Here is a 24,857-nt window from a genome sequence, read left to right as displayed (position 1 = left end):
GAAATATTTTTCAGATGCTCAGGTTAAAGCATGTGTAATCAAAAACACTTGCCCAATATTTTTGTCCGATCAAATGGTACAGAAGGGCTTTTAGCTACCATACGTAAGAGTTTGAACTCGAACCTCTCCTATTTAAAACTTTTTGGTCTGAGTGGCTTTGGCATTGACATCAGTCTTCTGGTCAAGTTGGCGGACAATTACAGGTTGACAGCACTCATATCTATACTATCTCCTGATTGTTCTATATGCAATAGACAGCTTACCATCTTTATAGATGCAAGTAAAACAAATGATGAGGTAATAGGTTACTTTTAAGGCACCTGTAAAAGTACATTTAAATGTACTTATACTCTTTAATCTTTCATAAAAAAAAACAAAAAAACAACATTTTGATGCAGTTTGTGCATCTACTGGATTCTGGTTATGATATTACAAGTCAACATCACAGCTTTGCAAATTGTACATGCTTTGTCAATGTCTCATTGTCAATGTCTCATTGTCAATGTCTCATTGTCAATGTCTCATTGTCAATGTCTCATTGTTAATGTCTCATTCATATTCTGGTACTTTTTGTGGCACAGATTTTTCAGCTGAAGGGAAACGTTAACAACTTTAACCAATAAACAAACAACTTGACCAAATGTAAATGTTTATCAATCTACACACAGAATAACATCCCATTAAAATAAAAGCCCTCTCCCCTCACCAAATCTATATGGTTGCAATAATTTTGAATTTGCTTGAGACAGTCTGCAAATCTACTGTCTCCAGCTCTATGATCTTCAGAATGCAGCATTTCAGAGGCCACTTTCACAGAGCTTTGTTTTATTTATTTATTTATTTATTTATTCGATTGGTGCCATACCTGAGAACATTTCACTTACACAAATAGAAAGGCCAAGAGAAAACAGATCTACATAGTTCTGAAGGGCCCCAACCAAAAGCTTTTGACCAGTGAGGTCATGATCCACTGATTCGTCACCTCTGGCGAAAAGCAGTGTTGCTGTTGTCAGTCAAGTAACTATGACAGATGTGCAATAGGGTGCATCTTTACTGAAGGATTGATTGATTGGTGTTTTACATCGTGCTCCAGAATTTTTCTCTCATTTGACTACGGTCACGTTTATAAGTGAATGAAACCCATGAGTGCCTGGAGTAAACCAACAATCTTCACCAGGTACCTGGTTTTCCAGCAACCTGCGGATGGTCGTGGATTTCTCCCAGGCTCTGCCCGGTTTCCACCCATCATAATGCTAGCCGTCGTCATATAAGTGAAATAACCTTGAGTACAGCATAAAACACCGAGCAAATAAATCAAGTAAAATAACCAGGTACCTGACAAACCTCGTGACTTAATGTCTCAGTCGAAAGAGTGAGAGCTGGATTTGAACATCCACCTCAAGAGTTTAACGGCCGCTTTCTGCTGAAGGAGAGTTCAGAACCAGGGCATATAATGCTGACACTCCAACCAGCAATCCACAAAGGCGCATTTCACAAAGAGATTCTTGCGTTTAGACTAAAATTGTAACCCTAATTAAACTCTTAAATATCTGAATCAAACCAATACAATTTTGATCTCTGATTCAGTGTAGCAGTAATACAATTTCAGCCAAAGTTCAGCATCCATTTTCAGATATTTCAGTATGTAAAGAAAGAATAGAAGTTAGCTTTGTGAACACAGGCTCCAGTAGAGTAGTAAGTCTACATGATGGAGTATCATTACAGCTATGATTGGCTTGAAGAAAAAACACGTACACTTCAATGAGACAAACTGATATTACAAGGAAAAAACATGTGAGTCCATCATGACAAAAAACTTTCCATCAGGTTTTCATCTTTTTCCGCTTAAAATACATGGGAGCTGCTTCGTGAAGCCAATCCGGATCAATCACACACAAATCTCTGGAATGACAAAACCAAAAAGGGGAAATGTAATTAAATTTTTTTTTTTTTTTTAAACGCAATGACCAAACGCCGATAAAACAGCCACTATCATCTTCTGTGAACACCCTAGTAGGAATCTTGTCGTTTTCCTTATTAAATTCACCCATGCGAGTGAGCGAGCGAACATCATATGTGGCTCTCCAACCTCTATAAAACATGTACGTGACAAAAATGTTGTGATTTATTTATTTTTCTGACAGATATTTTTGGCAGGATTACACCACGTTTGCCTTTGGAACTGCTCATAAATAATGAAATCTCCGCAGTTTAATATTTCTCTCCGACATAGTATCAGTGCTGTTTCATCCGTAAATAATAAATTGCATGGATGTGGGTTAGAAATCAATACAAACCTTTGTTTACCAATATCTGGCTTTATGGCCGAGTTATAACATATTGGTCTGCTGAATAAGGGTTATTCTATTACTAAATGGAGAGACTTTTTACCTCATAAAAATAAAGATAACAGATATCAAATCTACCATACTTGTGCTAAACATTTTCGCATACAAAAAGAAAGATGACTTTACATGTAATGTATGTCTCTTCATACACAGTGATTTCGCTGTGATTTGGCAAAAATATTGCCGAAGTGGCATTAAGCCATAAGCCATAATTCTGCAGCAGTTATGAAATGACATTGGCTACTTTAGGCTTTTATTAAGAATATAATCTTACCAGCCTCAGTACATGTAGATAGAAAAACATCTTAAAGCATGTTTACATGCCACCACAACCTCAGAAATCTTGTCACAAGCAACAGAAACCTACAGAACATTACAATAACCTCAATATTTTTATTCTGCCAGATTGGTAAATGTTTCCTTTTTGTACAGCCTCCAAGTTTGTTGACCCTTCGGGGCAGTTTTAGACCCAAAATCTAATTATAAAGACACATGAAGTCTTCCAAACATCCCTTTAATTATTTACAGGCATTTCTGCCCTCTTTTCCGGATTCATGAAGAAAAACCACAGCTGCTGAAAATTAGTTTCCCCCTTATAACAGATACAGATCAATAACAGGGAATAGAATATAGATCAATCAGAGGGACAAGAGCAGTACCTAAAAATTCAGCTAAATGTGCATAGATCTTTTCATAATTAATACTGCATATTATTTTTGTTTACTAATGGCACTAATAAATAAATAGGCTCGACAAGCAAATAATCACAGAAGTCTAAAATCACACCGAACATTTATGGATCTGAGTCAAACATCCACTCGAGAGTTCAGTCAATCCATTTGTAAGTGTACTCATGGTAGAAGTGTAGCAGACTTTACTGAGTGACTGAGTGATCAATTGATTTGCTGATGTTAAACTGTACAATCAGTTATATTTTAGTTTACATGTATTGGGTAGAAGTCAGTGCCGGTGTGAGTAAACCACCAGCCTTTGGCAAGTAACTAACAAACCCCATCTGCTTTCCTCTACAGTGTAAGCTTATTGTGTAATGCCATATTGGTGGAGTTTTGGGTGATTTCCAATAAACTTCATGTAAAAAACAGCTATCCTGGCCTGGCTTTGCCCTTTGATATCAACCCATTCAGACTTAAACAGCATTTTCAGCTGTGCATCTGAATACACAAGAATCCTGAAGGCCAAAATACCTCCCCCCCCCTCTTCCGTCCACCATCATTTCGATAAATAAAAGAAAGAAAACTAACAAAACCTTAAAAGAAATAATGGGACATCATGTTGCTTAGTTTGGCTTCATATAGATTATTTCATGGGCCATTCGTGGTGTACATGTACAATGATTGCTCTACTGGTACATCAAGTATGAACGGAGAAATGCAGCAATCAGAAGAGAATACAGTGCACTGTCATTCTTTAACCATTCCGAATGTTAGCAAGGTGTTTATTCAAGTATATGCTGAAAGCATTATTCTGTATAGACTGATATACATTGTATGAACCCCTGAAATTGGCCTATATCCAATCACTGTAGTTTTGTCTCCAAAAATAATATTTAAAGTGTTCATAAATTGCACTGAAAGTTGCTCTTTCATGTGCAAAAAGGTTGAGGAATTAGAGTACAGGAAAATCCATTACTGCACTAAGTACCTGGGAGTAATTATGAAAGTAAATATATGATTGTAAATTAACTTAAGCATGCATAAGTTCAGATTATAGGGAAGATGTATCTGAATATACGGAAGGCACACCTATTGGGGGTAATGATGTGTGGTAAGTTTCATCGAAATCGGTGCAGCAGGTTGGGAAAATATGCATGGACAAAATCATGTCTACAGACAGAAAGACGGACAGACAGGCAGACAGACAGACAGACAGATGGAGTGATTCCAGTATACCCCCCCCCGTCCCCCACCTCCCACTAAGTCTGTTGAGGAAGGTATAATTATAGGGCATAATGATGCTTTAAAACCAGGGCACAAGACTTGTAGCTTACCTCATGTAGCATTTGGACGTCTGCAGAAGTTCACTGAAGATGACATAGGCAGGCTTACATCTGAATAGGGCGGAGGATGGATGGATGGCCACCGTTTTACGGTTCGTTAACTGTCAATTATAAAAAATAAACAAATGATATACCAGGTACATGAAAAAAACAAATTACTGAGAAATAGACTGCTTAAGATTCTTTAACTGTCTCCTTTTCATATCTGGCTCAACTGTGTTAACATGAAAATACTTACAGTACAATATTCCCCTTCTTTCTGCAGCTCAGCGGAGTTCAAGAAAAGTCCCATTGACAAGCACTTCCTGAAAATCATGGAAAGTTGTATGCAAATAACACCAGTTTAAGTCACTGACTGGCCACACAAATTAGAAAATTGCTGGTGTTTTTTTGGTTGGTTGGTTGGTTTCATGTTTAATTCATTGAGTTCATTAAGATAAATGATTAACTTATCTTTACTGAGTAATTAAGACTTCTGGCATTTGAATTTAAACTATCCCAGACAGGGACATCTACAGACAAACATAATAAATGCATGCATGTGTCAATGAAATGTTCACATAGCATTCTAAAATTAAAGCGTCCATTTCTGGAATGTAAGAAATTAGATATATCTTACGGGACTTGGAATTTCCAACTCTGGAACTTCTAAAATATTCCACACCTCAACTTTCTCCATTGTTCGTCTACTATAGGTAACTGCTTGTGAAACTTTTTTTCAGACACCCATGTGTAAAAATAGTTGCCTAAAATTTAAGTAAGGTCATATGGTACAGTAGGACATTTTTCATCTCCAGCCACAAAACAGCATCAATTCCTCTATGTTTTGTTTCCTCTTCTTCCTTTTATTCACAATCCAGTCTGACTCACAAAACTACTGTGACATTCCAGCCACAGGTAAGCATAGGCTTGCAAATCTCACCCTGTGTCTTACCAAAGACTTATTATAGCACCCTTTGCAAACCTGGAGATAACCTTACCTGATGGATGTTGTGTCCAGCCCACAGGACTGGAGAGGAAGTTCTAGCCTGACACTTATCTCCCGGAGCTGTTTACGCACAGACATGGCCGTCTTCATGTTCCTCATGTTGATGAAGTTATCATGGCACCATTGCTGTTAGAGAACAAAGACAAGACATCAGATAGAGAAACACACTGAAAACCAAATCAACCAGATCAACCTAAAAATATTTCCTTTCATGACACATCTCAGCAAATATTTATAGAAAAAAAAAAATGTAAGAGAACTTCAGAAATTAAATTAGGTCTCGTGCCTAGAGACAGATCAACCTCAGTTTATGACATTGGACACAGTTTTTACACTTACTGGGCTTTTTGGGAGCAATGATTTTTTTAGCTTCTCCATGGAGGGCAAGGGTCATAACATGATGTGGTCTGTTGATACCACGGCGTTTTAACCATCTTTGAAAAGCATTTTAATTTGAAGTTAAAATGTCAACGACAGACAATTGGCACGATTAATAAGACTCTTTCACCTGATATAAATTTGTTTATTCTGTCCACCAAAATATACAATGAAATATACAAAGAAACAAATTTGCAAAAAGTCTTTGTTGGCATACCTTAACCCCATCCGAAAAATTAGGGTCAGTCAGTAGGAAATTTTTTTTTTATTATGTCTAATGGGAAAGACAAATTTCAATAAAATAACAAGCGAGAGAGAGAAAAAAAAGCCAATTAATACTTTAGAGAAGATCTCTTTTTCGGAAGGTGGGTCAGGTTACGCTCAACAAACATATTTTTAATGATAGACCTCCCAGACAACAGTTAGCACATAACCATAACCAACACAATACTCACCTTGTTCCCATTAACCCCCCTGTAGGCCTTGAAGATGTTCAGCAATGTTATATGGTCTCCTTCACTGGAGATGAACTTCCTCCTCGCTGCCAGGGCTTCTTCTTTCTGTAATGTAAGGGCCATTGAGCGCTCATGAAGTTGGAATATTCACATATTTTTTGGATTTTTCCTGATTTTGATCTGGTTTATGTGGGCAACTAAATTGGCCCTATGGCGTACCGGCAAAATAAGTTTACACATGTTTGGTTTTGCCAAACTGATAATTCGGTTACACCACGGATGAATAATAAACCGTTTGGTTACACTAATCGGTCCTGTGGACTAATTCACCTACATCCACATAAATCATTATAAAAGAGAAATGTTCTGTCTTTGTCCTCTCTGTTTACCACTACCCAAACCGATTCACTGCAAACGCCTGTCGTCAACCATTACTTTAAATAAACTACTCATGAAATCACTACAAGCTAATGACCTCAACAAATAGGAAGAAATTTGGAAAGCACCAGGCAATGCGGACTTGTTAGTAAACAAATGCAAAGTGTTAAAGTTCATTATGTCCTGGTAAATTTATCCAGATATCTGATATGGCGTCTTGAATTTCAATACAGATTTATAAAAACATGAAAACTGTATTTAGAGTTTCCCAGGGTTTTAAGAGCAAAATCATTACACAGTGAGCTCCCCATGAGTGGAAATTGCCAAAAAATAAGCACCACCCACCTTGCTATGTGGATTAAACAGTACGGATTCGACAGACAAAAGTGACACGATGCTCAAGATTTCTTCCCTACAAAACAAAATAAATACTGTTTCTTTACATTCAAGCATTTCCAACACAGAACTCAGATTAACTGGTCACTTTTTAACCCCATGCTCAATACAACTTGTATCAATGTGAGCTGAACATAACACTGTCCTCACAAGATTTCACTTACATGAATGTTTCTAGTTGGAGGAGGCCATTAGGCCTGACATTATACATGACACCTACAAAGGACCCCTACAAAGCTCAGAAGGAGAGAACTCAAAAATACAAATTTTAAGAAACCCTTCCGGTAGCAATACATTCAATCAGCAAATCTGTTATGGTCCTGTTTCTTTTTTTTTCTTCCCATGGATTTACCTGTTGGATTTAAGCCTTAAAGTAAAATTCTATGATTAGAATGGAGCTGCCTTTCAAACAAATGCCCAGCATCATCCAAATTACTCACAGGCATCCATAATCTTTGGCAGATAAAATAACTCTTGACAGCCTGGGTTCTAGGGGAAAGGCAGCCATCTTCTTACCAAGTGGAGTTAACTGAAAAAATATGGCGACATACAACAACATCCATTTTTGTGAACATTGAAAAAATATGTCATTTAGTTCCCAAAGTGAAAAAAAAAACAAAAAACAAAAAAAACAGAGAGTATTAACAAATTAACAAAAAGCAGCTTTGACAGCATGACTACCAAAGAGCCTAAATATATGCAACACTAATGTATGAATGCAAAACTTCAGCTCAAGATATGACACAATTTTTGTGATACCACCTGTAATGTTTTCCTTAATCTTGATTTTAATGCACAAGTCAGGAATTCAGTCATTTACAGTAATTAACACTCACACAGGAACAACTCCCATGTGTTATTTGTGTTTTATGTGTATGTAAAACCTGAGATCAATATATGCAGCAGTTTTTGAGATACTAGCCTGAACATTTAGTTTAACACTTCTTCTACAATTGTTAAGACACTGATGCTGAAGCTCCCGGCTTGACATCAGCTACTGCTAGATTTTGTACAGGCAAGCTAATGAAAGTGTTCAGGACCATGTTCATTTGCTCTTACTTACACGAATGAACTTCTAGCTTGAAGGAATATAGAATCGACTCTGATTGGCTGGTGTGAGAGATAAGCCAGCCCAGGCTATGCCTTGCCTGAGCTGAATTTTAGGTATGGTATATTTATTCAAGCGTGACCAAGGCTGCAAGATTTAACCCAGGAAACCCTATATCCACTGTCAGCCAATCAGAATCGAATCTATAACCCTTTAAAAACAAACAAAGCAATTACATGGGTTAAACAAAGCTTACTTTTCAAGTTTTTACAACACAACTGTAATGCAAGTGACTGGTCTTGTATATATGTCGGTATAGAAAACAACTGATGCAATCTTGTCAGCTTTTGCCAGAACAGATGTTATCATCTTAAAGCATACCTGTATTTGTTCTTTCTTCTCCACAGCGCCTAGCAAATGCAACTGTTCTGTGGCTTTAATAATGGACTGAAAAATAAACAAATTAACTTGAAGACTTCACCTTTTTCATCATTTCCAGTTTCCATGTCCTTTAGATAATAAGATCTTGGTTAGAATTCTAACTTTAGCAAAAAAAAAGATTGGATCACTGTGTAATGTATTCTTCCATCTACAGCACTTTAAAATATGAGCATGTTTAGACCAATCAACAGACGATGATGGTTATCGAATTAACCGCAGATGAAGACCATCACAACAATAAGTCACAAATGAGTCTGCACAAAATCTGGACTTTCACTGCACATTTATTCCCTCCACAACAACATCATTTTGTGACATTTCAACACACAATTCTGTTAAAACACAAATACTGATGATAAAAGACAGTTATTGTTATTGTCAGGAGCTCCAATCTTCTTCATGGATTTTTACCACGCAGAAAGTGCATTCTAAGTGTTGGACAACAACAACTGAATGGGTAGTGCATAATGTTTTGTCTTATTTACAATTGACTCTTAACTACGGCATAAAACACCAAACAAATATTTACAACTGGAACTGTAAAACTGTCCCTGCCTATACATACCTCCATTGATGGCTTGTCCATAAAGTCAAAGTTAGGAATATCCTGGATCCCCAGGGCCAGCATCTGTAAAACTACACCTGCTAAGTTACATCTGAAAGAGAATAAATCAGGAAAAAATGAGAAGATTATCTAGACATAAAACCCAAGCCAATATATAATTTCAAGGTACTGTCTTGCCTGCAGTCACAGAACTGATTTTCCCAACAATTTACGCCATAAAATATTTCACTATTGGGCAGAAATATTTGCTTTTGGTAACATCGCCCTAAGGAATAGATATCTGTTACAAGAATGGTCATAAAAACATGAAAAAGATGGAGATGAAGTATATTGGTGTAAGTGATTCATCTCAATGCATAGCTACAGTTACCCGAGTTGTCTCCCTTGAATAGAATATCTAAGCTTGGAAAAGAAGTATGAAATCACCCAGTGTTGTGATAATGAAGGTAACTTCATGAGTTATGGTGAATTTTACAAATAGTGCCATGGCTTAAAAAAATCCAAATCTTTTATAAATACAAACAGCTGAATTTCTTATGAAAAAGTGATGTGAAATTAGATCATTTTGATGTGGACAGCAAAGACCATCATATTTTATCCTAATCCTTTAAATGTTTTTTTTTTTTTGTCGCAGCAATAATTGTAAAAATAAACAAACCAAAACAACTTTGTCACATCTTTTATTTCATTTAGACATAAAAAAAAGAGTGCACTTCATACTCCACTAACACTGTTCATAGATTCTACAAAAATGCATCTCCTTTTTGTTTTAAATGTTGCACTGATACAGCCCATTGTGCACCATCAAAGGCCATCTTATGTACTGCAAAATGTCCACAGATCATATGTTCTTTGTCTTTGTAGTGTATAAAAGAAAACTACGCCTGTAAATACGTTAATGTATTTTCCTTATTTAACATACATCGGAAGTCAGATTGACCGATGAATTGATTGGTGTTAATGCTACATTTATATAACAATGGTCATGTTTACGGGTGGATGAAAGAGGCGCACACAAAGCAAACCACATTTACCTCCCTTTATCAGATACCTGCCAAACCTCAGAGACAAAAGTACAAAACTATTGGTTGGGTTAACCAATTTCAGGACTTCACAAAAAACATAATTTTGTTAGCCTGCCCAGAACAATGTTCTCAGGATATGCTTGAATAAACATGTTGCAAATGCAAGAAAAGGTTGAAGAATTACAGCTGTCATTTCTGGGCTCTGCTTGTTTTTTTCGTGCGTAAACACAAACACCGACGATATATGCAAGTTAGATAATTCTCACAAAACATAAAACACCAATCCGATCAGCGAAAAAATCAGAGGGGCTAGTCAAAATGAGTGAACGAAATTCTCAATCACAAAAAAACTTTGTCTTGCCCAAACCTTTGTATCTCTGGCACTGTATTAGGGCTAAACCTGTCAAACTCGTCCTCTGTGTAAAGCCTGTAGCACGCCCCCGAGGCCTCGCGCCCTGCACGCCCCGTCCTCTGTAATGCCTGGGCCTTTGAAACTCGCACGACCTTCAGGAGGTCAAGGCCACTGGAGGGACTGAATAACCTAAAACCATGGCAAACAGAGTCATTCAGACGAACGGATTCAAGTGTGATACACGTAAGTAAGAGAAAATATTTCTATTTCCTTGACATTAGTGAGGAAAGCATTTTTGGTTAATTATCCTAAGTATTACTATATTTATATTTAATTACTTAATTGGTAAACTGGGTATAGTAATAATTCACCAATGCCAGGTACATGTATGTAAGGTTTTCCAAGTTAAAGTGCTAATTCAGTACTCAGAGAAGCTACGCTGAAATATTAAAATGATATGAAGGACACCCTAGGGAACAGAGCTACCACCAGTGTTTAAAAAGATTTATGATGAATAAGACTGTTTAACTGGTATAAGTGAAGAGTCCCCAAAGACAAAATCTTTGTCAGTTTCCGTAAAATTTTCCTGATATGGCGTGATAATGTTCCTTATGTGATGATGAATCAAGAAGATGTGCTGTCTAGCAAGGCAGTCGTGCTTGAATAACGTCATTTGTTGCTATATGTCAGTGATGGGTGACGCCAAGTGTTTTTGCATGACGTCACACTAGGCAAAACTGGAAACGACAAAAAACTTTTGTTTCCACACATTCTTCCAAAACTAGTGACGGCCGTTTCAATACACTGCTATTTTTTAACAATTTAGGAAAGCAATTCAGTCTACCTCAATCCTTATCATTTAATCCTCCTTTTAGGACATTCAGATCTTCACACTGTAGTAGCTCTTTAAACAAGCCATCCCATACTTTTGTGACAAGGTTTACCATCTGGGGATTTGACCCAGCGATCTCTGGGTTTCGAGTCCACGCTTATACCACCAGACTAACGTGAAATTCACTCCATTCTGGAGGACGGATAGCGCTTGTTTACTTATCTGTTACACTTACTTAGCTTTCACCATTCCTGTGTCTATCACAAATTTGATACCGTGGATAGTGACAGACGTCTCGGCTATATTAGTTGACACAATCACTTTTCTGACTCCCTGGAATAGAGAAAAAAACTTATCTGAATACTATTGCTGAATGTACTACAAAGCAATAATGAATAAACTTCAAAGCAATAAAATCAAATTTCGAGCTCTGCTTTGCCCACTCCAAATCATACTTTTGAGGAACCAATATTGGAAATTTCAGTAGTTTTGCCACTTGGAAACATTACTTTCGAGAACAGAGTAAGTATTCTTTGACCTAAAAAAGCTGTCCGTTTCTTTTACACTTTTTTACCTTACCAGTTTTATTTTTTGTTTTGTTTATTCTTCAGGCCTTTGGCAGCTTTCTCCTCTGCTCAATGTAGCTTTCATTGAAACCTTTCAGCTTAATTTCAGTGTAACTACGATGTATGCTCAGTGCAACATTCACAACGCACCTTTTGAATTCATCTCCTAACAACTACATGTATATGTAGCTAGCTGTAGTTTCTGCTGGTTTATATTGAAAAACTGGGGAGTAGGAGAGAATATCACTCGTTGAACATATCTTCAGCAATGCCGTTGTTTACAACACCCTAAAACCTTACAGGTATGAAGACGCACACCTTAGGAGTGGCCTGGAATGCACGCAGCTGTATCTGAGACGGGAGAGCTGCGTACAAAGGGCAGACAACCAGGGGTGGGATCCGACCTTCCATATCCCTGGCAATGTCACGGATGGACTTCACCATGGACTCAATCTCCTCTTGTCCAGTCAGAAACACCAGGATATCCTGTCTGAAATTAAAATTCAACTGTATTAACAGCTTGATCAATTAACAACCTAAATTCAGTGGCAGAAAGAAAAGGCTGTTGTTGTACTCATTTTTTTACACCTGCAACCACTTGTCCTATTAAGTATTTGTGTAATTTGCATATCAAATATGTGCATTCCAATTTAGTTTCTCCTCAATTAGCTGTAGTTTACATTGAAGACCACACTTGAAGATCAAGACTTCAGTTGGAGGTCTAGCATCTGACAAGGTAGGAAATCTCTCCTTGCTAACTCCATCTAAAACTGGACTACAATCGCACAAGTGAAAAATCTTACAGATTACATAGAATATCAGTCAAATAAACACTGTACCTGCCCTAAAAATTAGCTTTAAAGAGGCAAACAAAGATCATGTATACCAAACAAATAAATTCAAAAAGAATTCACAAACAAAATTTTACATTTTTTAAATTTTAATATTCAGAGCAGGATATTTGATATCAGCATGAAATTTGATGTCAACAACTATTGTCTGACAACTATTTCACAACATCTATGTGAAAGTAAATCACTAGATAGATGCTTTCAATATTTTTTCAAATGGAATGATTTTTTGTACATGACAGTTCACTCGCTCACTCAATGACATTAATAATAGTAACTGCTCTCCGTCCGAATGTGCAAAGCTCTCAGCAACCTGCGGATGGTCGTGGGTTTCCACCGGACTGTGCCCGGTTTCCTCCCACCATAATGCTGGCCGCTGTCGTACAAGTGAAATATTCTTGAGTACGGCGTAAAACACCAATCAAATAAATAAATAAATTACAGTAACTGAGTGTGTAAATGTCATAATACGATCATTTATCATTTTTTTGAAAACCTCAAAGAAATTACACGATTACAAAAGAGACAAAAACAATGAACAAGATTTACCTCCACAAAACTTCGGAAATCTGTTCCTCATAATTTTTCTCCTTAATCACATTGCCTTATGGCACTCTAGCCTAGAAAACGTCTTTCATGAAACAAACTACACACAAACAGTTAACTTACAAAGTTTTGTGAAAGTGGACCCAGTAAAGGCATTAGGTGTTGCATATGTATATTCCCCTTTATAGTTATAAGCAATATGCAAGACACTATAATCAATTATTCACAACAAAGAAGAAATGTAAGCGCAATATTAGCTTATCTATCACTTACTCTGGGGGCTCCTCCTTGTGGATCTGAAACACAGTGACAAGAGCTGAAAACACGTAGTCACTCTGCTCCTCAGACGAGTAAAAAACCTGTAAGGAGAATAGCTATTATCCATGACTATTTTACAATTTATTTATTTATTTGATTGGTGTTTTAAGCCATACTCAAGAATATTTCACTTATGCGACGGCGACCAGCATTATGGCGGGAGGAAACCGTGCAGAGCCTGGGAGAAAACCCACAACCATCAACAGGCTGCTGGCAGACCTTCCCAGGTATGGGCGAAGAGGAAGCCAGCATGAGCTGGATTTGAACTCACAGCAATTGCACTGGTGAGAGGCTCCCGGGTCATTATGCTGCGCTAGCGCACTAATCAACTGAGCCAGGGAGGGTCCTCGCTATTTCACAAGTCTTCTGATACAAACATAGTTACAATTACGATAACTCTGAGTCAAGAAATACACTACAGATACAGAACATTCACAAAGTCAGATTTCATTTATTTATTTATTCATGCTCAAGAACTTTTGGTTTTCGAGTCATGTCATTACGACAACAGCATAATTCCCCTGTTCAATATGTCACTTTACGGCATGGTCAGGCTACTTCCCTATCTTATATCATGGCAGAAGTCATGTTAAGATGGAACTACCGACAGAACATCATTATTTTTGCAATAGTGGAAGCTCAAACCCACCCAAGAACATAAACCAGAAAACCAATCAATCATTTTTAATCAGTTCTCTTTATCCACTCTATGTTGGCAGATTGGTGCCATAAAGCAATGACATAACATCACCAAGGGATGCCACTCTGTGGTCATAACGTCGTATCTGCATACTGACTGCGAGCAACACTTTGCATGTAGGAGCTGGCTTTCATTTCTTGATCACTAATCAAGTAAAGGTATCAAAAGTGTCAATTGTTTGTCATTACTACAAAGACAGTGCCTGATAAGGGGAGATAACCCTCAGAGAGTTATGACTTACCTGAACAGGAAACTGTCTGCCCTCCAAGTACAGAACTGGAGCTTTGTTAAAGTAACGGGAGAATTGGTCAACATCCATCGTGGCAGACATCACAATGATCTGTGGACAACAATAGTAAGCAGTCATTCACTAATACTGAAACTTCAATATGAACATCGAATATGTTGTTCTTTGAATGAATTATACACACCAAGTATAGACAATTTAAATTTGATATAAACTGCTTTTCAAAAGTACCAAGAAGATAACGTCCTAAAAAGAAGACTATGCTTTTGTTAGAATTTTAAAATGATTTGAACAGCACCTTTACATCGTTACATTATCAATAAACGAAACAACTTTTTGTAATTTAAGTTTACGTTGTATGGTCGCTTTACAAAACACATCCATCACAAGGTATCTTATTCTCTAGACATGAAACAATCAGGCGATCATGAGCTGGGTGATTCAGAAAAAATAATAAGACATACATCCACATACAGAGTAATTAACAACTGGCACCAACATCATATTACAAACACACAGCAGGCTACCACCATAATGTCGCTTGTCGTTGTATAAGTAAAATATCCTTGAGTACCGTGAAATACAACAATCTAATAAAGAAATAAATAAATAAACAAAGAGCAGACATTTTGTACCTTTAAAGGTGGAAGTCCTGCTTTGATTCTGTTTCTTTGTGAAGATTTCACAACTCCGAACAAAATGTCTGTGTGAATGGTTCGTTCATGCGCTTCATCTAATATCACAATATTGTATCTGAAACAGAAAACAAAATAATGGCGGTAACAATTTACAACAACATACTTAAAGAACCATGGAATTTGGGAAGTACATATCCAATTTTGATCGAAACTGAAAACTTTCTGAAAGCAGCAAAATAAATGATACCTGATATCCTACTTGTGACGTTACTTCACATTCGACTCTTGGTGAAAGCTACTGTGATGTCATGGAAAGATTGAAGACATGTAACCAATCAATGGGACATCCAGCTGACCTGTTTGCAACAGTACAGTTTGTGGATGGTCAAGTTTGCATTTCGAGTGACAGTTGTGACAGGTTCAATGAAAACTTGTGAAAATGACCATCCATGAGCTCAAGACACACCTTTTTTGATGTTTAACCAAAGAACACAATTCTTGAACAACACTTATACCTCTTCAATGTCGGATCCATGATGGCCTCTCTGAGCAGCATTCCATCTGTCATGTACTTGATTTTGGTTTGAGGTGAGGTCATGTCATCAAAACGGACAGAGTAGCCAACCTAAAGCAAAGGAAGAACAGTCAAAACTAAATCCAGTTTTGCTTTATTTTGTTGATTATACACTAAATTCAATCATGCAAAGTTAACCTAGTTCAGTGGAGGCAAAAACAAAAGTTTTATTCAAAGTTGTCTGCATTTTGGTCACAAACAAGTCAGGTAAACTTACATATTTACAAACTTACATGTTTCCTTTTTTCTGTAATTTGTTCATTTTTTTAACTTGAAAAATGTCATTTTTGACAATGTCTGGATAATAAATGTGTCTCCTTGCAGCATGCCAGACAAACTTATAGTACTGCCTCACTGTAATACCATGCTGAAGACACCAGAGACTTTACTGACAATAAACTGATTGCCCATGCTTGGCTCATTGTCATTTTAAGTCTTAGGTATGATACAAATCTGAATAAATGTTCTTTCTCCTCAGACATCGCAGGACATGTGATATTACGCTTAGGACATTTACCAGTTTTCCCAGCTCGGCTTTCTTCTCCTCAGCAACTCTCTGTGCCACAGTAATGGCCGCCACCCGTCTTGGCTACAACAGTGACCACAGACACCATAATTTAAATTCCATAAGAGACCAATTCAACAAAAATTATGCATTCCACAAATGAAGAGACAAATTTAAGGCAAAGTCATTATGCATACTGTAATTCTTCCCCTTTTCACATGTTTGCAAGGTGTTATTCTGAAGGCATTATGCTGTGCAGACTGGTAAAATTATATTTTTTGTGAAGTCCTGACATTGGGCAATCGAAACAATGCACTTTGTGTTTAAAATCAAACCTATAATGAGCAAAAATTGCACTGAAATTTGCTCTTTCATATGCAAAAAGGGTTGTAGAATTAGGGTACATCTATGTGAGACAGAAATAAAGACAAGATTACAATGCAGTATACATTTATTTATTTATTTATTAGATTGGTGTTTTACACCGTACTCAAGAAATATTTCACTTATACGACGGCGGCCAGCATTATGGCGGGAGGAAACCAGGCAGAGCCCGAGGAAACCCATGACCATCCGCAGGTTTCTGCAGACCTTCCCTCTTATGGCCAGAGAGGAGCGTAGTATACATGAAAATGTAGTAAATGTCAATGATGCATGCACCCAGGAAATGTTAAGTGAACAGTGACTTTAGCTGAAACAATTTCAATATGAACACACATCTCATCAGTGAATATTAGAGAAGTGTATTAATTAACAAGAAAAAATTAACTACTAAATATGATTGTAATTATGTCAGTAAAGGGAACATAATGTGTAATGGTCTTAGTTTTGACCAAGCATCATAGATGTGTTAAAGAACTCGAGTCCGTAGACAGACAGAAATTTTGCTGTTTCCCTTGTGCTTACAGTCTTTACTCCAGCAGACAGTAGGTAAAAATGCTGTCTGAACAGCCAAGAGAGTTGATGCAAAACTCTGCTTGACAACTCCAAAACTAGACTTTAATTTTCGATGTTCACAATTAACTTGCGCTTTACGATCTGCTCTGTGGTTTAACATGATACAGGTTCGGCTTTATATTATTAGGCATACTCTTGGGGATATCATCCAGTGATGTTGATCTCCAAATACACATGTACCTTCCCATGTTATCTTTTATGTCATCGCCCATTAGCCACTGCCGCAGCCAAGTGTAGTTCTGGGCTATATACCTGGTCTCAACAACATTCAACTCGGAGCAAAGTAGAATTAAAACTAACCTGTGTCACAGCTATCATACCACTTCTGTTCACACCAGCCTCCCATAAATACTGAAAAAAATGATCACTTGTTTACCATGACCATTCACAGAGCTATATTTGCATTTTTACTTTTGCATCTGCAAACTGAACATGTTTATTTCCTATTCAAGCCTCAGTGATTTTAAAAGGTTTTTAATTATGTTTAATCTGATCATACAAATAACAGGGCTAACATAGCCAGCCATTCACTGTAAGACATTTCAAAATAAACCAATTACACAAACACGACACGCTTTCTATTTAGCCAAGAAATCCTAGCTGTGATCATTTTGATAGTTGGACCTGCCATCACAGCCAAGAATGGCAAGAGAGTCAAGCATTGTCAGTAAACAAACAGCAATTCATAGAAACAGCAATTCAAGTACATGTAGCTGTTTTGGCTACTTTAAATTCAGCAAGCTTTTTCATCAGATAATGTTCAATGGTACTACCGACAAAAAAACACCCACTTTATGCCATATTGCCTTTATATTATAGGCCAATGGCATACAAGCTCATGCCACTTCAGACGCCCAGCGTCCGGTACCTGTGGTATCTGTGTCGTCTTTCCGCTGCCCGTCTCACCGATGATGACCACAGACCTGGACATCTGTATCTCCTGGATGATCCGCCTGCGAGCGGGGAAGATGGGCAAACTCCGCCTCTCTTCCTGAATACTGGAGCAAGGGAGACCTCGAGGGCTTGTGCCTGAAATACAGTGCTTGTAATGATTGAGCATTCTATTCTGTACTATTTCTGTTATCTATTTGATAGATAATTTAAACATTCTCGATACTACTTTATACGTATGACGGCAGTCATATATTTAACTGTAAGAAACTGGACAGGCACCAAAAAAAAAAAAAAAATGAACAGAGACCAGAGGAAACTCGACAGAGAGCAGAGGAAACCAGGTAGAGAGCAGAGGAAATCAGATAGAGAGCAGAGGAAATCGGATAGAGAGCAGAGGAAACCAGAAGAGATCGGTGGGGGGGGGGGAACTAGACAGAGATCAGAGAAAACTGGACAGGGAAGATATGAAACTAGACGGAGGTCACAGAAAACCGGACGGAGGCCACTGGAAACTGGATGGAGGCTCCTGGAAACTGGATGGAGGCCACTGGAAACTGGATGGAAACCACAGAAAACTGGATGGAGGCTACTGGAAACTGGATGGAGGCCACAAGAAACAGGACAGAGACCGGAAGAAATCCCATCGCCTCAGGTATGTGAAATACCTTCAGAATTATAGTTGTAGCTAAGTCATCAAGAGCCAGATTTGAACACTTATCCTCTTGATCAGAAACATTTTTTAGCAACACATAAAATACACTTCTACCTATAATCTAATTCATTTGGGGGGATGTCAATTGACAAAATGCTGTAGGTCATTCTGCATTTTAGTAGAAAAGGTAATGAAAAAAAGCATTTAAACGCAATGATGGTACAGGTACCAGCATTTATTGGCTTTATTTATACTTATTTGGCATTTTAGACCAAATTATGATTTTGATTATGACACAATTAGCGTTACAATAGCTATCAGCTTTGTGTATGAGGTAAACCACAGCAACTGATAAATTCACAGACGAAATCCAGGATTATAGTTTTACTTTAGACTGCTTCGTTCATCCGTTGGGAAAATAAACTGTGCGTGCAGTTCTTTATTTTTGATACTTAATTATTTGTTTCATTCTTGCTTAAAGCCATACTGCAGGATATTTCACTTATACAATGGCAGTCAGTTTTACGGGTGGAGGAAAAACATAGCGCAAGTTACCGACGAACTTTCCCACATGTGATGAGCAGATATGCAAACCATAGTCTGGAAGACAAGTGTTCTAAAAAAGAAACATTAGATAATGTTTTCTGTCACACGAGCATCATCTACCTTTTACTGTCGCCACGGCCAATACCGGCAATGAGCCACGGGAATCTACAAATTCCCTGTCCAAGGCTTTGAACTCGCACCTTAAGTGCATTTAACCACCAGACCACAGATCGCTCCTCACTTTTAATATGTTATTAGGCACATGTAATACTGCCTGGATCTAAAAAGCTTACCCTCATGGTCAGACAAACGTTTTCGCTTGGCTGGAGGAGATTTTAGCTCCTCCTTCATTTTCATGGTGGCCAATTAGAGGAAAGCAGTCTGAACATGTCACAGTTGATTGGTTGGTTCACGGGAAATGACTGAAAATATACAGAACAAAAGTTAAAAAAAAAAAGTAAGATATGACATGGCTACAGGAATGGGAATAGTGATATATAACCCATTAAAATGTGATATTTTTTCACCGCATACAATGTATGTGAATACAATATGTTAAAACAAATGGTTCACTACAAAATGACTTCAATTACTGATATGTAGAACTGATGATGTAAGCTATAATGAACTTCATTACCAATTTTGGCATTGATTTTACAAGTTTTTACTTGAATATTTGACTGCTATTACATCAGTCAGGTCAAAGGGTGGAGGAAAACGGGACAAATGGAAACCTTTACATTCTAAAATCTTCCTGCTCAATCTTCTGCATAAAAACAGGAGCATGATTTGAGCCTGCAAACTCATTCCCATTAGTTTCTGGTCTTTACTGATTAAATCGTCTGTCAATTTTAAATATTTAAATATACAGGTCTTATCACACAAGTTTGACCAGCCGTAAAATAGCCCCAGAAGAGAATCTTGTTTCACCAAAATTAGCCGAAATTTCTTCTACTAGCAGACTTTCATAAGCAAAACCATTAGTGTGGGAATTTTGGTCAAAGAGTAGATATTTTGAAAATCCCGATTACCTTTACAATTACATGTAGCTGAGAATTCTCATCCCTGAATTGAGGTAAATATAAGCCATCCTTATAGTTTTCGGCTAGTCTTTTCAAGTCATGCATGTAATATTAATAATTATTTTGTAGAATATGATCCTCATTGAATGCATAAATTACATTAGCTTTCTCCAGCTGCCAAGTCAACATGACATGCACCACATGTCCCATGACATTCATTGATTACACAAATTCAACTGGTAATCAATGTCTAATTTCCACTGTTAAAACATTACTAACACAAATGATAAATTGGTCCTCAATTTACAGTCATAAATCATATTTGTGAAACTATGGTGATACTGTTGACTAGCAGCAGCAAACAGCTGCATCAATTACCACAGCAGATGCAGTTGTGTGTTAAAATCTCAGACCATACATACATGCAGAGTGCATAGCAGCCATGTGCATGTAAACTGACCAGTGTGTATGACCACTGAACTGTTAAGTACACTGTGACTGGACAGGGGATGTGTTGTCTGGGCTAAGCAAGGGTCAGCCAAAGTTCAAAGGGACATGACAAGGCTGATGCCCAACCTGGTGAGGTTCCAGTGGGGTGCCCTTTCAGACCAACTCATTGAACTTTCTTCAGCAATAATTTAGAGAATTGTGCCATGAATGTTAAGTAACTTAGTCTATTGCTGACCCACAAAAAATTTAAAAACTGCTTCTCCAGTGCACTTTCTTGGACCAAACCCAATGAAACACTACCCCACTTCAAGGCCCTCGGCAGATCAAGATCCCTTGTGGTCAGATCATTGGGAAAATATCAGCTTGACCAAGTTTTGACCAGGCAGTGGCGGGAATAGCTGCGCTAACTACATGCCTGGACACTGGTCAGTGCTGGTCATCACTAAATACAGGCATTAGGCAAGACCCCAGCATTTAGCTGCACCTATTGTAATCACGACTTTATAAGAAGCCCTGTAACCCCAAGATGCTGAAACCAGCAACCTTTGTGAAACGAGTTGCTATAAACAATTGGGATTATTACAGTGTTCGTTGGCGCGACATAACAACATTTCCTGGGGACTAAGGACAGAGACTATGGTGAGTCAATAATACATGTATAGTTTTATTACTAAGGGTCCACCATGTACTGTCTAGGCCATGATGACCCTGTCTAACATCAGTTTGGATATGTGTATGCCCAAACACATGTGTATGTCCTACATACACATGCATATGGTATATAGCAAGGGTCTACACACCATTTCTCACCACTGTATGACTTCTATATTGACAAAGTTGCATTAAACCATAATCACTCATTCAATCAATCAATCAATCAATCATTCGTTCATTCATTACATACTTTTTACAGTGTTTACATTAAGTAGTGCTTGTGTAAACCAGTAACGTTGTATGTACTACTTGGTATACACACTTATCCAAAAATTACTTGATATAATATTAGAATAAAATACAAACCTACATGCACAAAGAAAAATAATATATTTCATAAACACATTTACATATATGTTCATGTACTCATTTTTATCTGCTAAACTGACTCAGGACTAACTTGCGTACTTCAACATCAATGGTACATGCACGTGCAATTCTGTTATTCATGTTAAAGAAAAAATATCTGGATATCCTTCACAAGTTATAATTTTTTTACACATTTAATATGTAATACCACATTTGTTATTACATTTCTCTTATTACAACATTACAGTGCTATGTTACAGTGCAACATTACTATATTATGTATTTTATTAACAAAGCTACTTCACAGTGTAATATCACATTCGTTATTACATGTCTCTCATCAGATGCATATTACTATATTATTTACTTTATCAACAATGCTACTTCACAGTGTAATATCACATTTGTTATTACATGTCTGCTATCACATGCATATTAGTATATTATTTATTTTATGTACATTGCTACCTCATAGTGTAATATCACATTTTTCATTACACTCCTCTCTATTACAGTGCTAGGTAGACAGTCCTTCAATGTATGAATTATTTTGTATCATTCAGAGAAAGTTATTAAGACAAATAATAAATACAATATTATAGACTAAAGTCAGAATGACAAAACGTTTTAAGTTTCTTTCAGGTGAGCTAGACAATCCAGCTTGTGTGGGGGGTGGGGGGTGGGGGGTGGGGAGGAGGAGGGGTGTTTAGCATATGTCATATATTTATACATTACTTAGAGACAAGACTAGTTTTACCTTTTATAACAATGAATAAGATATGCAGGTAAACCCTGGCCAATCTAGAATTAATTACTCCATGGCATTCCCCTGTAAACAATGGGATAAGCCCATTACAAGGGGAGTAAACATCAAGGTGCTTAAAGCTGCGGCCTAAACACCCACAGCTGGATTTGACCACATAACCTCATTGGTTAAGGTCCTGATTGTCACAGTGAGCCAGCTTTTCAGCCACCTGAGCTAGTGAGACCCATGTAGCTATTTCAGCTGCCGAGTAAAGCATGGAGAATACCTCATTCTGGCTCATATATGTACTATTGTGGGAAAACAGTTGTGTTATCATGGTTAGGTTGGGACATTGTTTTTGCAGTACATGCTCATTCATACTTGTCCTTATTGTATAATGTCATCATGAAACTTTGGTGCTGCTAATTGATCTCTAAAGATGTAATCCGCTGAGAAAACACAAAATATCACATCAGAAAGGAACATAACTCACTTGTCACAAATGTCATCCCGATCAAGTGTTTCACTTGCCCACTTTCTATCTGTCACTTTTGCATTATATAACATCGGATGTACATATTTTCTGTTTGCATCGACATTATATAATTTTTTTTTATCTATTTGATTTTTTTTTTACCCCATTCTCAATCTGACAATTTGACTTACACAACGGTGGCCAGCATTATGATTGGAGTAAACTGGGCTGGGCCTAGGGAAAACCCACCATCATCAACACCGTTTGTATAGGAGAGAGGCTTGTGGGTCACTGCCTACCATGAGGCCTTGGACACCCCATCAATGCAAGATGTAAATTGCATTTTATGGCTTACGGGATGACATACATACTAACCTTATTCTGTACACAAATATATTATAGATATAATATCTTACATGTACATCTCTCTAGAAATATAAATGCACATAATCATGATACCTTCCTAAACTGAAACAATCAGGCCTACAATCAAAACTGTCAAAATACTTTCTGGCAGAAATTGACAACTCACAGTTCAAGCATGTACTTTTTATACAAAGATCATAAAAACTGGATATTCAAACATGCTTAGAGCCTGACAGGAGCAGACTTTTACCTTCACCCTACTTAGGTATGGTAAAAATACGACACTGAACACATTGTTAACCTCAAATCCATCAAAATCCAGTTTAAGACAGGCTCCTGTTAATGGACCCAGCTGGCTAACCTCTGATCTAAAGACACATGCAGCTCCAATACCCCCTGCAGATCATTCTCTGTTTCTTCAGTGCCACAGCAAACATGACCCTGTGAGACAAAACCCGTAGACTTCTAGGTTCCAGTCAACAGCTCATGCAGAAGTCAAATTTGTCCATGAACAGAACTTTTGTTTACTTTTATGCTTTTCAACAAGCCTTGTCGTTATTGACACCTTAGTATTGCACTGATCAAATATAACCCTTTGAAAATCCTGTGACAGTGTTTTGTATATGCATTTTAGCTGATCACGTTTCATTGTGTGTGCTTAACGTCGAGTCGAATGTCACCTGGTCCCAGCAACAGAGATCTGAAACGTCATTCAGACAACAGAGAGGTCAAAAAAACAGGTCACCAATGCCTGAAAGAGAAGCATAGATGGAGAGAGACGAGACCTATCCTACCGAATATTCTGTTTACAGGGTATGCAATTAATAATAAAAAAAATGTTGGGTAGAAGAAAATTTTGGAGCCCCATTACCTTGCCTGAAGTTGAAAAAAAAAAAAAAATTCCAAACATATCTGACGTTGATTTGAGTTGTCCGATTCGAAAATTTTAAACCGCTGGATTACTGTTGAAAGATGGTTTACCAATACTGGTTTTGACATATTACATTTCGGGCGTTACATTTTCAGTTACACCTTCAGCCCTGGCACTTGTCAATAATAGGTACTTTTACAATCGGTAGGTTGGAAAAATATGGTAGTATTCGAGCCGTTTTTTTTAGTGAAGTTGTCCGCATGGAATTCTGTATGACCGAGGCTGGGCGTTACCGTAGGAACATCCAGCTCAGCTTTGGGCTAGTATGCCAACTGTGGCCGTGTGCGATCAGCCAAGTGCCTTGTCCAAAAAGAAATCGACAAAACTTTGATTTCTGATTCCAAGCTATAATATGACTGATATACAATAATTAGTAATAAGTAAAACACATAGTGTCACGTGATAACTGTTACTGACAGTTAATTTACAGCAGGATATCTTACCCACCACGTGTGATGCCATGCACAAATATTTTTCGCACCGAATGAACTCGCGTTGGTGTTATCCAAAAATAGAACTTAGGTTAAAAGAGGTAGTAGTCAAAAGACGGACAGATCGCTCATTTGCGCTTGCGATTCTCATTTCAATTAGAGGTAGTAGTCAAAAGACGGACAGATCGCTCATTTGC

The 24,857-nt window shown here is 37.5% G+C and overlaps 1 protein-coding gene across 2 annotated transcripts; it reads right to left on the bottom strand.

Annotated features, from left to right (window-relative positions):
* Window positions 1-1,300: 1,300 nt before the first annotated feature.
* LOC135461784 (ATP-dependent RNA helicase DHX33-like) lies at window positions 1,301-24,704 on the bottom strand. Of its 2 annotated transcripts, none has more exons than XM_064739014.1 (21): window positions 24,673-24,704; window positions 19,511-19,639; window positions 17,994-18,154; window positions 17,426-17,476; window positions 16,181-16,252; window positions 15,605-15,714; window positions 15,087-15,204; window positions 14,446-14,544; window positions 13,460-13,545; window positions 12,108-12,279; window positions 11,459-11,556; window positions 10,407-10,580; window positions 9,015-9,105; window positions 8,390-8,455; window positions 7,401-7,489; window positions 6,910-6,976; window positions 6,187-6,291; window positions 5,346-5,479; window positions 4,604-4,670; window positions 4,357-4,466; window positions 1,301-1,902 (listed from the first exon to the last, which is right to left on the bottom strand). In XM_064739014.1, exons 2-21 carry the CDS (start codon window positions 19,572-19,574, stop codon window positions 1,824-1,826), a joined length of 2,013 nt encoding a protein of 670 aa, XP_064595084.1. In that variant the 5' UTR covers window positions 19,575-19,639; window positions 24,673-24,704; the 3' UTR covers window positions 1,301-1,823. The 2 variants fall into 2 exon arrangements, with proteins under 2 accessions (XP_064595084.1, XP_064595085.1); XM_064739015.1 differs by having other exon boundaries at window positions 24,677-24,704.
* Window positions 24,705-24,857: the final 153 nt, after the last annotated feature.

This window comes from Liolophura sinensis, chromosome 1 (genome assembly GCF_032854445.1).
Source record: "Liolophura sinensis isolate JHLJ2023 chromosome 1, CUHK_Ljap_v2, whole genome shotgun sequence".
NCBI classification, from domain to species: domain Eukaryota; kingdom Metazoa; phylum Mollusca; class Polyplacophora; order Chitonida; family Chitonidae; genus Liolophura; species Liolophura sinensis.
This window is presented reverse-complemented; position numbering and strand designations above follow the sequence as displayed.

Excerpts from the sequence above, each read along its gene's own strand:
- LOC135461784 (XM_064739014.1), bottom strand. The coding sequence starts at position 19,574 with ATGAAAATGAAGGAGGAGCTAAAATCTCCTCCAGCCAAGCGAAAACGT. Across the intron at positions 13,546-14,445 it reads GCAGACAGTTTCCTGTTCAG|GTTTTTTACTCGTCTGAGGA; the intron begins GTAAGTCATAAC and ends TTCTCCTTACAG. Across the intron at positions 6,977-7,400 it reads GCCAAAGATTATGGATGCCT|GGAAGAAATCTTGAGCATCG; the intron begins GTGAGTAATTTG and ends TTTGTTTTGTAG.